The sequence below is a fragment of the Canis lupus genome, chromosome 21, assembly GCF_011100685.1.
Source record: "Canis lupus familiaris isolate Mischka breed German Shepherd chromosome 21, alternate assembly UU_Cfam_GSD_1.0, whole genome shotgun sequence".
NCBI classification, from domain to species: Eukaryota; Metazoa; Chordata; class Mammalia; order Carnivora; family Canidae; genus Canis; species Canis lupus.
Window position 1 is genome coordinate 28,865,590 of NC_049242.1, and position 13,358 is coordinate 28,878,947.

General features: G+C 41.0%; 1 protein-coding gene across 1 annotated transcript; it reads left to right on the forward strand.

Annotated features, from left to right (window-relative positions):
• Positions 1–2,165: 2,165 nt before the first annotated feature.
• Positions 2,166–3,107, forward strand: LOC119864889 (olfactory receptor 52H1-like). Its single transcript, XM_038568171.1, has one exon. It carries the CDS (start codon positions 2,166–2,168, stop codon positions 3,105–3,107), a length of 942 nt encoding a protein of 313 aa, XP_038424099.1.
• Positions 3,108–13,358: the final 10,251 nt, after the last annotated feature.

Below are 13,358 nucleotides of genomic sequence, written 5' to 3' on the forward strand. Positions count from 1 at the left end.
TATGTATGTGCGTGTGTATGTGTATATACATACATATGTGATGTGATTGCTGTCTTACGTGATTGCATATCTAATGAGTTTAAATCTGTATGAAGTGAAATAAAAAAAACTGTCTGTTGAGAAGGAGATAGCTGGAGTTGGTGGATGTGCTTGGAAAAAATTAGGAAAAACTCACAGGGAGATGATGCTGAGCTAGATCATGTTGATAGTCATCAGGCAGTGTTGACAGTGAGCTTTAGTTTGATGATCATGAGATTATGGAAATAAAAACATACTTGGCTAAGGGACTTTCCGTCTTGATCTGAAGGTGTTATTAGGTTTTTGAATCTAGGAGTTGAGTTTTGCATACATACGTGATGGGAGGTCGGTGGAACAAGGGCAAGCAAAATACGTGTAAGAAAGCGGTTGATGTGATGAATCAGAATTTAACTTAGATCACCTAGGTTAAATTTAGTATCTTCTTCCATACGAATATCATATATATGCCATTTGCCATACACTCTATAGAGAATTATCTTTCTCACATGAGAGTCTAAGAAAAGACTCGCTGGTTTTATTTGTAGCTCTAACATTTGCTTACCTTGTGGCCTTTGGCAGATAAATTACCTTCTCTGTGCTCCATTTCTGCATCCTGAAAATGTAGGCAACATTATTACCTATCTCATAGAGTTTTTAAGAGCATTATAGAAGTGATTTCATGTAAAGTTGTAACTTGTGTAGTACTGTGAAAGTTTCCAAAATATTATTTTTTATGTTATGGAATTTCCTTGTTTGCTTTTATCTTAACCTGGGATTTAAATGTGTCAATTGTATATTTCCTCCACTAGAGGTCCTCTCTGTATTTACCAAGAGCAAACTTTTTTTTTTTTTTTTTTTTTTTTTTTATGTGGTTGGAACTAGAGGGTATTATGCTGAGTGAACTAAGTCAATCAAAGAAGGACAAACATTATATGGTCTCATTCATTTGGGGAATATAAAAATTAGTGAAAGGGAATAAATGGAAAGGAGAGAAAGTGAGTGAAAATATCAGGGAGGGTGACAAAACATGAGAGACACCTAACTCTGGGAAATGAACAAGGGGTGGTGAAAGGGGAGGTGGGTGAGGGGTTGGGGTGACAGGGTAATGGGCCCTGAGGGGAGCACTTGACGGGATGAGCACTGGCTGTTATGCTATATGTTAGCAAATTGAACTCCAATTAAAAACAAAAACAAAAACAAACACAAACAAACAAAAAACAAGGGCACACTTTTAAAGATTCCCCTTTCAGTGCTGAGAAGGGGCTGGAGGCTGAACTGTGTATATCCATTTCCATATCATTCTCCATGATGAGGCACCAAACCTCAGTCTCAGAGAACATTCTGGTCTGCAAATCCCAGGTGGTAGAGTGTAAGGGAAATCAGGAGAGTAATTGCAATTGGCGTAGGGTTAGTGTGCTGGACACACTGCAGATTGAGTGTTAGGTTTTCCACCACTGACTTCCCTGCATCCCAGGCCTCTTCTCAGCGCCTGGCATCTAAGAGTGTGTCACCTGAGCAATCACCTGGTTGGCACCACAGCTGTGGTGGAGTTTTAGCTGTGAACTGTACTGACCTTGGCTCTGCCAGTTATCCAAAATGAGATCTTAGGTAAAATTTTCTCTCAGAGTGTTGGATTCTAGAGCAAAACAATAAAAAACAAATGAGGAGAATGCAAATACTTACTCAGAAGATTATTCTAAATGAGATGAACTGTGTAAAGCCTGACGTCTAGTAGGAGTCTGTCATTGTTAATTATCCTGTTATTTTCCCATTGTATCCCCACTTTTCTTAGTTTCTTTCTCTGTATGTACTTAGATTGTAGTTCTCTCTGGTCAAATCAACATATCAAATAATTGCATTATTATTAATATAATTTTTATACAATAGTATACAGTGTTCGGTATTCAAATGGGAATAGCAGTTTGAAGAGATTCCAGATGCCCAAGGGTAGGACGACTACAGGGTATCAAGTCTAGGGAATCTTTCTTAAAGAGATGAGCACTGGGAGTATCTTTCTTGGCAGATAGGAAAGAGGAGAACTAACCGGAAGGAGAGAGTGCAGGAAGAATTACCATACAATATTCTCAGGTTCACTATACACATTTTGTTTTTCAGACTCAAGATCGATTCATGAGACCACCCTGGCCATGTACAACCTGAGTAGCTACAACACAGGTGACTTCACCCTCCTGGGCATCCCTGGCCTTGAGCAGTACCACGTCTGGATCAGCATCCCCTTCTGCTTTATCTATCTCGTGGCCATTGTGGGCAACAGTATCCTCCTCTACCTCATTGCCGTGGAGCGGAGTCTTCACGCACCCATGTTCTTTTTCCTTTCCATGCTAGCCATTACAGATGTGATCTTGTCTACCACATGTGTCCCCAAATCCCTTACCGTCTTCTGGCTTGGTCCCCAGAAAATCAGTTTTCCTGGTTGCCTCACCCAGTTATTCTTTCTGCATTATAGCTTTGTCCTGGACTCAGCTATACTCCTGGCCATGGCATTTGATCGCTATGTGGCCATCTGCTTCCCCTTGAGATATACTGCTATTCTGACCTCCAGGACCACTCTCAAAATTGTTGTGGGAATTTCCTTCAGAAGTTTCTGCATTTTTGCTCCATGTGTTTTTCTTGTAAATCGTCTACCTTTCTGCAGGACACGCATCATACCACACACATACTGTGAGCACATAGGTGTGGCCCGGCTCGCCTGTGCTGACATCTCCATCAACATCTGGTATGGCTTTTGTGTTCCCATCATGACAGTCATCTCAGATGTGATTCTCATTGCCGTTTCTTACACCCTCATCCTCTGTGCGGTCTTCCGCCTGCCCTCCCGAGATGCCCGCCAGAAGGCCCTTGGCACCTGTGGTTCCCATGTCTGTGTCATCCTCATGTTCTATATACCAGCATTCTTCTCCATCCTTGCCCATCGCTTTGGCCATAATGTCCCCCGGACTTTTCACATCCTCTTTGCCAACCTCTATGTAGTTATGCCACCTGCACTCAATCCTATTGTCTACGGAGTAAAGACCAAGAGTATCTGGGACAAAGTCGTTCTCTTGCTCTTCCCTCGTGGGACTCAATGATGTAGGCCTGAAATCTGGGTGGGCAGGGTAAGTTCTTAGTGTATATTAGCTTAGAAACCTAATCTGTAGCCCTAGGTCCAGAGAAGGGACACAGATGAAAAAATTATTTGGTAATCAGAGCTGTGGTTTTGCCTGTAATTTTATTTTTTTTAATTTTTTTAATTTTATTTTTTTTGCCTGTAATTCTGGTCAGATTTTTACTTACTCATTCAGTTTACAAAAAAGTGTAATCTGTGTCTGGGCAACTGTGTATATATATTTTGCAATTTCTTCTTATTGCTATGAGGTAATTACAAAACTCTTAATGAAAATAATAAAATTGCATCTCCTTTTCATGACAAATATTTTTCTACAGAATCTGAATAATCTTTATCCAGCTCCATAGATCTTAGCTGTTTACACATCACTGAAGATCAAGAAACTTCTATTGTGATGACGCTGAGGTTTGGGACTTTTACTTTGGTTACTCCAATCCATTTCTAGACAGCTTCAAGCACAGGTTGTGGCACGTAATAGGTGCATAGGGAATGTTTATCATACAAATGAGTGGCAAATAATCATGAAATCAAAGTTAAGACTGCAGGCATTTATTGTGGACAAAGGAAGAAGGCAATCGGGAACCTAAAGCTCATTTTTCACTCAATCTTGGAAAAGTCGAATGAGATATGAGTGGTCAGAGGCCCCTAAGAATAAACGTAAAGGTGATGCTAACTTCCTATGGCCAATTAGAAGGAAAAGTACATACAGTATAAGATGTGGGTTTGAAACCCAGGCAGTTGGAAGAACCGGTGGCCCAAGTCTCTTCTTCCTTTTCATACCTCAAAGAGATGTCGTCCAATGCTAAACATGTCTCTTTATTTGTATGATTCTCTTTTCAAATCCAGCATGTCTATAATTGGGTCAGAGGGAGTCACTCAGTCTATGTTAAAGAATAGCTATTTTTGGTGTTTGCCAGGTGTCAAGGGTAGTTGATGTCTGCTTTTCTCCCAGATCCAAGGTGTCCTCAATGCCTGTTGCTTCTTTCTATACAATCTCTTCAAGTCCCCAGGGAGTGTGAGGACCTCCTCTCTCCCCATAGTGATCCCCACACTTGTCACTTTCCTCTGCAATGGAAATGCCAGAGTTCTACATGGTTTCTCTACTTCTACTGCTTTCCCATCCTTTTCACATGGGATTAGATTCATCATTCTACAGTAACTCTCAACATATAATTGTAATAAGTAAGACTGCTTTTGTGGACACAGACACTATAGTTTGAGTGTATGTTCTTTTCCTATGTGACAACAGTCACATATTTTCCTCCAGAATTATTGGGTATATTTTGAACACCATACATAGAGATGCTATGAAGTAAGTACAGGAGGTAGTGGAGGCAGAGAAAAAAAAAAGCAGTGATGAAGATTTTTTTTTAATAAGAAAAGGATTAATATACTTTCCCTCTACCAAGTGTTCCTATGCTTTTATTACATGAGGGTAAAGAATTAAGCTGTAGTCTACGTGAGAGATAATCATGATTCAGTTTCATAATCCGTAGTGAATATAAACTAGAAGACAGTGAGATGTTCAGAGAAGAGCGACCTCTCCTGCTATGAGAACAGAAGGGAGTATCATCAGAGAGCTCGTAGAGAGAAGGCCCCGGTAATTATTCATACTCTTGCAGAATATAGTTTCAAGCAACTCTTTCGTCTCTCATCCCAGTATAGAGCTGTTAGAACATCCTAAATTTCTAATCAGTAAAAGCAAAAAAAAAAAAAAAAAAAAAGATATTTTTCCTAACAAAGTTGGGAATCATAAGAAGAAGCCAGTCAAATTGGGTTGGGAAGAGTGCATGGTTCAGGAAGAGGACCTGATGTGGCTACAAAGGCAGAAGGAAATGTAGACAAAATAAAATATCCTTATAACCTGCAGCCCGTTGACAAATACTTGAGGCAGGCTGAGTATGCTGATTCCCAGGAAGCTCCCAAGAGTCTGAATGTTACTGCCTTTCTAGAGGGAGAAACATCCTTAGTTTTACAGTAGCAAAGCCTCCAGAATGCTCTGGAGTCTTCCTTAGCAAATGAAAGTCCTTTTGGAACTTCCCTCATTTTTACTCCTCTCCCCTCCCCCTTTACGATCCTGGGGCAACAGTTCTTTCCGCACAGGACTGCTGTCCCTGTGCTTTATAATAGCACCTTGGCATTGAAGGTGTTTCAAGAATTCTTTTTTGGCCATCTGCTCTGGACCCCAAACATTACTATTCAAGTCACATCAAAATCACATCAACCACCTTACGTGTCCTCGACCCGTGGTGCAAACTTGTTGAGTACTTTCCTCTCCAGGGGTTTTTCAGGGGTATGATCTTAATGGAACACTTTCATGTGGATTGCTTGGGCTGCAATCTTCCAGGCTGGGGCTACTCTATGGGGAGGAGAAAGCTTGGCTTGGCTGGAAGTTATAGTACAATAGCCAGAATGATAACGATGAGGTAGCAGAAGGCATGCTGAGGACGAAGCACAAGCTGATACCCTGCAACCCTCCCCAACCAGGTGGGGTATGTGTGCCGTTCCTAGGCACTCCTGGCTGCCCTAAAGTTAAAGGAAGGAACAACGAATACATAATAGAGATGACAGCCCAGCCAGACACGAATCTTCCTCAGTTTACAGATGTCTTAGTGATTTGCAAGGAAAAATATATTACCAATAACCTCACTTTCAGAAGGAAACTCTCAACTTGTCTTCATGTTAATGATTTGTTAGAGGGAAAAACAACCTTAACTTGACAATGGTAAGATCATGTAGGATCTTGTAGGTCCTCTTTAGGATGTACAAGTTCTTTTGAACTTATCCCCTTTTTCCTTATCTCCAACTCCCAAGTCCTGGGAGTTATTGTAATCTCCAACTGATGATATAAATCAGTCACCCCTCACAACCCTGGTGCAGCAGCTCTTTCTGCCCACAGGTCCTGTCCCTGTACTTTAGTAAAACCATCATTTTGTACAAAAGATATCTCAAGATTTCTTTCTTGGCCATGGGCTCCAGAACTCACCTCACCTACATTCTGAAACTACATCAGTAATAAGACCCAGAAACTTGATGCCCTCTCTTTATTCCTGTCTTTATACAAAGTTGCCTGTCTTGGGCACAGGACAGCCTCCTAAGTGACTAACATGGCTGCCAATCTTCAGAGTCCTGTGTGGGGTTTCCTCCTCATTGGGCTAATGTGATCCCCTCCCCATCCCTGTTCTAGCTGCTTCTGGCAGAGAGACCTCCCCTAGAAACCGGCCTAAACAGTACCTGATTGAATTAAAACCCAACCAGGGACTATTTCCTAGGGAAGTTGGCTGAAAAGACTTCATATGTTGGAATGTTGCTTAGAGCCATGATGGATTTAAATCTTTACTGTTTTCTGTCAATATCCTCCACTAACTACTTAAGTTACACAACTGGGTGATTTCTTTGATCTTGTAAAACTTTTCTAGTGTTTCCATGGGTTTAGAACGTGCGGTTCAACATGGCCTTCATGGCAGGGCCTTTGCAGCAAGGCATCCTCGGTCCATATGCTGGCATACATCACAGTCTAGAATGCAAAGGGGAAGCAGGAGAGGGCAAGCCTCCCTCCTCCAAGGCCTTCAGGGCAGGCGATGATCAGAGCAATCTTGTTGAGGGATGGCTCCGGTCACTTTGACATCAAGAACCTCTAACATATCCTGCAGGCGGGAGACCACACAGGTAATGGGAGTTGGAGGGGCAGATTTTCTTGGTAATAGACTTCTCTCTTCAGTCCCTAAAGACTCTGCCTTGGGATGCTCTTTAACCCACTGGAAACAATTCAGATTGCAGGATTTATGAAAAAAAAATGGTGACTGGTCATCTCTGAGGTTGAAGCAGGAGAGCTAGGTTCTTATCTCACCTAGTAGAAGAATGAATCTTGCGGGCAAAAGAGAGCGAATAAAGTGATAGAAGTTTATTAAGCAAAGATACAGAGAAAGCTCTCAGGGGTGAGAGGGGGTCCTGACTGTTGCCAATGTGGGTCTCTTCTGATAGTCTTTGATTTAGAACTGACCAGAGAGCTTATGGCCTTAGCATTCTGTGACGTCTTGGTTCGAGTAAGGACTGGTGATACCATCTTTAATGGCTTCTCTTTTGGGGGGTCTGGTTATTCTTTGTTGTCACAGATGACTATCAAAAAAAGACCTAGGGCAGAGTGGTCTGGTTTGTTCCCTTATCTCTGGTTTCCTTACATCTCAGCATTTTGGGGATTTCTGTGAGCCTGATCCCATAGCCCCCTACCTATTTCTCCCTTCCTAGCTCCACCTGTCCCTTACTCCAGGTGATGAAGTTTTGAACCGGGAACCCTTTTTCTCTGTCTTCTGGCAGCACCTCACCTTTTCTGCCTTCTTTTCCTCTTGTGTCTGTATCACCATGGGTGTGGCCTTCATAATTGGCTTCTAAATCATCCTTGGTGCCTCTCCCACCAGTGGCTTCTCCTCCTCCTCCCCTTGCTCTCCTGGAAGAAAGAACACTCCTGGACTTATCACCTCCCATGTCCCCACCAGTGCCCCAGGTAAAAACTGGCAGTGGGGAACATACTGATTGATTTTTTAAATGTTTTATTTTATTTAAATTCAATTTCCCAACATAGTATAACACCCAGTGCTCTTCTCATCACGTGTCCTCTTTAATGCCCATCACCCTGTTACCCCATCCTCCCACCCACCTCCCACTCTGCAACCCTTTGTTTGTTTCCCAGAGTTAAGAGTCTCTCATGGGTTGTTTTCCTCTCTAATTTTTCCCCTCTCAGTTTCCCCCTTCCCAATTGATTTTTCAGTGGACCCAGGTGGAACATAATTCAGTATTTAAACTAATTGAAACTTTTTATTCTATAAGCTTTACTAAAGGTCAAATAGCTGGTGTTATCTCTGTTGCAAGTTGTTAGCAAAAGGATGATTTACAATGATAATCTTCAGTCTCAACATTTCCATGGGTAATTGTTAAGATAGCTTTGCAAAGTCTTTGGTCATCTGAAACTGTATAAAAAGTTTTGCTTGGGTGATAAATTTGGATTGAATTAATTGGATATCTAGGTCTTTCCCAAAGAGAATGGAATACTAAAGCAATGATTACCGAAGTAGGTTTGAAGTTTTGACTTATTGCAGAGAAGTAAGGATATTTGAGTCTGTTGGAAAACATGTTTTGTGCTGAAATGGTTGATAAATTTGCCATCTAAGGAATTCTGGTGTAAGAGTTCACACTTGGTTACTACTTAGTTTTCACTGGACACTAAGGTTTCTAAGAGTTAAAATTCTGCTAAATGTAATTAAGACTGATGGAAATAAGGGAAACAACTCTGAACAAAAAAGTTGTAAAATGCTTATGAAGGGAAATCGTTAGAAAGGAATTTTATATGTGACCAGGACTTAGGTTGACATGAATGGATTTTAAAAGTACTTTGGGGAAAGATTGAAATTCTACTTTTCTCAGTTCAAAGGAAAAAGTTTTCTTAAATCGTTTGCACTTGATAAGAAAAGGTAAACAGAGATTTTTTCCTTCTCTTTTATCTGCCCAGAAAACCAGGTTCTAGGTTTTATCTTTATCAGTTCTCTGTTTTCTTGGTTAAAACGTCTCAATATTAAAGGAGCTCAGTTTTGCTAACAACTATATAGCTATACATTGCCTTTGAAATGTCTTATTGCCACCTTGGTTAAATAAATAAGTTCAATTTTGCAATGATCTGTAACCCTATTTATTTACTCATGTGCTTTCAAAACGTTCTGAGGTTTTTGAACAAACTTCCCCAAGATTTGAATTGTAAAGAAAGTCACATTGACTCATAAGGTCTTTTTATTTGGTATGTCAAGTTGCTCTGGAAGCACTTATTGTTGCTTAATAAGTCTTAGATTATGCTTGGGTAAATGCCATTTTAGAGGTGATATGCAATTTATAAAGTTTTAATATGTTCTAGTATAAGGCCATTATTTGATCTTCTTTTTTTTTTCATTACTTGATGTTCTAATTATTGAAGTGTTATGTGTCACAGAAATAATGATTTCCTTGCCAGCTATATTGTAACCTCTCATCAGATATTTAACCATGTCCATTTTTGAGTCTTTTTGTCATTTGTAGTTATAGTTCTTATTCTCTTGCAACACAGGTTTCATCTTAGGAGATTCATCAAAAGGGCTTTTGACAAATGCAGGCTTTTGATACCTTTAAAGTCCTAAAGCTAAAATTGGTATTTCCACAACTTCCTAAAAAGCTGCATTCAGACTAAATACGAATTAGTAACATGGAACTAAATGAGCTTAAAAAGATGAGTATAGTTTGTGACTCTTGTTTGAATCTCATTACAGGACACGATTGGAAACACTAGTTATTTTACCCAGGCTTTGACTGGAATGTTATATTTGAGAGAAATGCATAGACTCAGATACAGCTAAACAGCTCTAAGGAGCTAAAGTTGACTTTATGAAGCATGAAGACAATAGAGCCTTTTGGAAAGGTTGGCCAGATGCCTTCTTAAGAGCTGCCAGCACCTTACCAGGTGAGTAAAGAATGTCACTTCCTGGCAAGTGCAAGAACCTTAGGATACTTTGGGGACCTCTTGAAGAAGAATTTGCCCAAATCTATAGGTATTGCAGGAATGTGAGATGGCAAGTACTTGGCATGGCTTCTGGCATGGAGAGACTACCAAAAGGTCAATCTGATTCCTTATAAAAAATATCAGCAAAACAGAGTCTAAAAGACCTATATGACTAGTCACTATTCTTACCAAGTTTATATAAATCATTAGGCCAAGTTTGTTAGAATTAGACTTGCTTTACAAATGAATTAGTACTGATTTGGTTATCTCTGATTTAAATGGAGGGTTATTATAGACAGAAAATGTGTCAATAACACATCTTTCTGGATACTATATTCTAAGCACTGAGACTCAAGAAAACTGGATTACTACTCTTTTACTATTAGGGCTTCTCAGAAGTGAGATTGCCTCCAAACCACCAATATGATTCTGTCCCTTTGAATTACTCTATGAAAAGCCCTTTCTCACTGTAGACCTGTCAATATATGGAGATTATAATGGTCTGTTAAATTATTCCCTTGAGGCCAGGTGAATTCATAAATCTCTAAATGCACACACAAAACATATCCTCCCTAAAACTAATCTGATGGTCACTAGCAACCACCATAAATGACTGGAAGTCTAATACAGCAGGGGTTTTAACTTTAAAATGGAAGGGCCCCTACTGGGTCATAATATGTACTCTCACTGCAAAAGAGTTAGAGGGACACTCTTCATGGGCTCATATATAGAGAATGAAACCTTATCTCCTTCACATGAAACCAATGAGCAAACTAATGTGCCTTCTTATTCCTGTGAACCTGTGGAAGACCTCAAATTTCTCTTCAAACAACAATAAAGGACTGGAGGACAATTTTAGTCAACTATCAGGTCTTTTTATTCAGACTTCTATTTCTTACTATAATACTAAACCTTCTTTTGTTGTCTTTTCTGGTGCCTTCCTGCCTGGTGCCAAACTTCTAGCTACAGATGATCTTTTCTACTCAAGGAGGTTCATATATGATGTCTACCTTGCATTGGCTGTCACTGCCTTTGGGAACTCCTATATGAATCGCCCATTTGATCAGTGTTGACCCATAGGTAGGGATATCTCTATGCCTCTATTAAGTAGGAAGAACTTATGGAGAATAAGACCTTCCACCCTCATCAACCTTAAAGATTTAAGGTTGTCAAAATTGTTCATAGGGGATTGATATATGAGAAACACAGGCAGAAGGAAATGTAGGGAAATTAAATGTCTTTATAACCTCAGCCCATGGAAAAATACTTGAGGCAGGCAGAGTATAATGTTCCTCCAGGAAATTCCCAACCGTCTTAATGTTAATGCCTTGTGAAAGGGAAAAACAACCTTAGTTTGAGAACAGCAAGACATATGGTATTCTGCGAGTCTGTGTTAGAGCATGAAAATCCTTTTGGAACTTCCCTGTCATTACTACCCCCCACCCCGACCAACACCCACTCTCCCGAGAACTATATAATCAGTAACTCCTCACCATCCCAGGGCAGCAGCTCTTTTTGCCCACAGGTTCTGTCCCTATGCTTTAAGAAAACCACATTTCTGCACAGAAGACATCTCAAGATCTCCTTCTTTCTTCACCCTCAGCTCCGGAACTCAACACCACTTCAAACCACATCAAGGTGGCTGCTAAGCAGGAGGATAAGAGCTTCTTAGGTACAAACTGAGACCTGTCCTCCAAGCTCCTAACATTGTCAGTGGGCACATTTAACAGACCTCCCGCAGGAAGATACTTTATTATTCATATTTGTTTTATCAGTAAAAGTGGTATTAGTGTTTCATTTGGGTTGAGTCCATTAAGGAAAACATGAAAAAGTTGCCAATGAAGATTAGTTAAGCTACCAAAAGGCAGCAGGAGCCAGGACTCAGAGATGAGAACAAAATGGGATATAGCATTCTGGGTGTGACCAGATATACATGGTAGGAAGAGCAGTGTGTAGAGGGGACACTGTGGGGGAGGGGCACAAGAGAAATAAGCTGATCCTTTAGGAAGCCATAGAGTGATGTAGATAAGAAGTGATGTAGGTAGGAGCCATGTGTGATGTAGTTAAGACATGAAGGTAGCTAGACAATGAGAGAATTTGAGGAGATATTCAGAGGGAACAGCAATACATTTTTATAAAAAGACCCTGAATTCCTCCTGAGTAGTGAGGTGACATTTGCTGAGCCTAGGAACATTGAGAATGGGCACAGGGGTGGGTAGTGGATGCATTTTGGAGACTGACGGATTTCAAGTAAAAAAAGGAGGCTCAGACAAAGCTATTACAGAATGGTAACCACTGGATTTTCCAATGAGAACATACTGACTAAGGCATCAAAGGAAAGAGCGTCCAGGGTCTGCTTCACTCCTACCCAATTATAGAGATGGTGACAATCAACTATCCTGTTTTCTAGTATTAATGCTCACAGCCACATACCTACCACTCTCCCAGGACAGGGAGGCAGGGAGGTATGAATATCCATTGCAGAGCCTACGAAGGCCCCACTTTGAAGAGCAATAGAACATCTTGACATGGGCCATGTGATCATTCTAAGAAACGTCTGGTGAGTCTCTATTGTGTTAGACATTTTCAATAGCACTCGTCAACCTAGTTTGTCAACCCTTCTATAATCGCAAGAGGTAGGTACTATATTATCACCTTCTTACAGATACTAGTGCTTTGTCTGAGCCCTTTATCCAAGGAGTGGGGTCAGGGGGCAAGAGCTTGAAGCTAGATGATGTGACAAGTGGACAACTGCAGGGCCATATTCCCACAGGCTTGCGGGCTCATGTGCAATGCAAAATAATAAATATCCAGAGGCAGTATCAACTCCCAGGCTTGGGCATGGTTAACATAACTTCTTCACACTTTCCCCTTGAGAGTAAGAGGATGCCAGGGTCCCTCAGGCCCTATCTATTTACTTCTTCCCCAAATTGAATATTGGCCAGAAATAATAAATGAGCAGGGAATCCATCTTTCGACCATCCCTTGCTTTCTCCTTCACTTATTTCTTTGCTTGCTGCCTGCCCTTCTTGCAGAGTTTCTAGCTGGCTGTCGGCACTACTTTTCTTCTTCCCGTGTGGCCCAAATCTCACGATTTAGGTGAGTGTTAGCTGTTTGAGGGGTGTGGCCTGAACCAGGTATTGGACAGAAAAAAAAAGGTGGGTGAGCACTTAGGGCTCAGTTTCCAGGAGCCATGCACTGAGACAGTCTCTTCCTTTCTGGGGTGATTCCCACATAGAATCCCAGGTCATGGTTACCAGAATTGCACAGATGCTCCGTCAAATGGATGACAAAGATCCAGACAGATCGACAGCTATACACCTGATTTGAGCATGGCCAAGCTAACTCTTGTCTCCAAAATTCTGGGTCAGACGTGTGACAAAGACCCACCACTCTGACCTAAAGGATGGGACTAAGTCTGCAGTTGTGTGTGTGTGTGTGTGTGTGCGTGTGTATATGCACATACATGCATGCATCAGAGGCTTCTGTAGGTTTGGATGCATCTATCTGCTCTGTTCTCTTCTTCACCGAGTGATCTGACAGTGAAGGATGATACAGATGATAGCAAATGCGGTCTATAGAGAGACGTACAACAGTCCGTGCTTGCTATGGGCTAGACACTGCACTAGGGAGTGGTTTGGGGGCATGCCTTTTATGTCCTAATAATAACTAAGAATTAGAGCTATTAGACCC

Coding starts and splice junctions, on each gene's coding strand:
- LOC119864889 (XM_038568171.1), top strand. CDS start 2,166: ATGTACAACCTGAGTAGCTACAACACAGGTGACTTCACCCTCCTGGGC.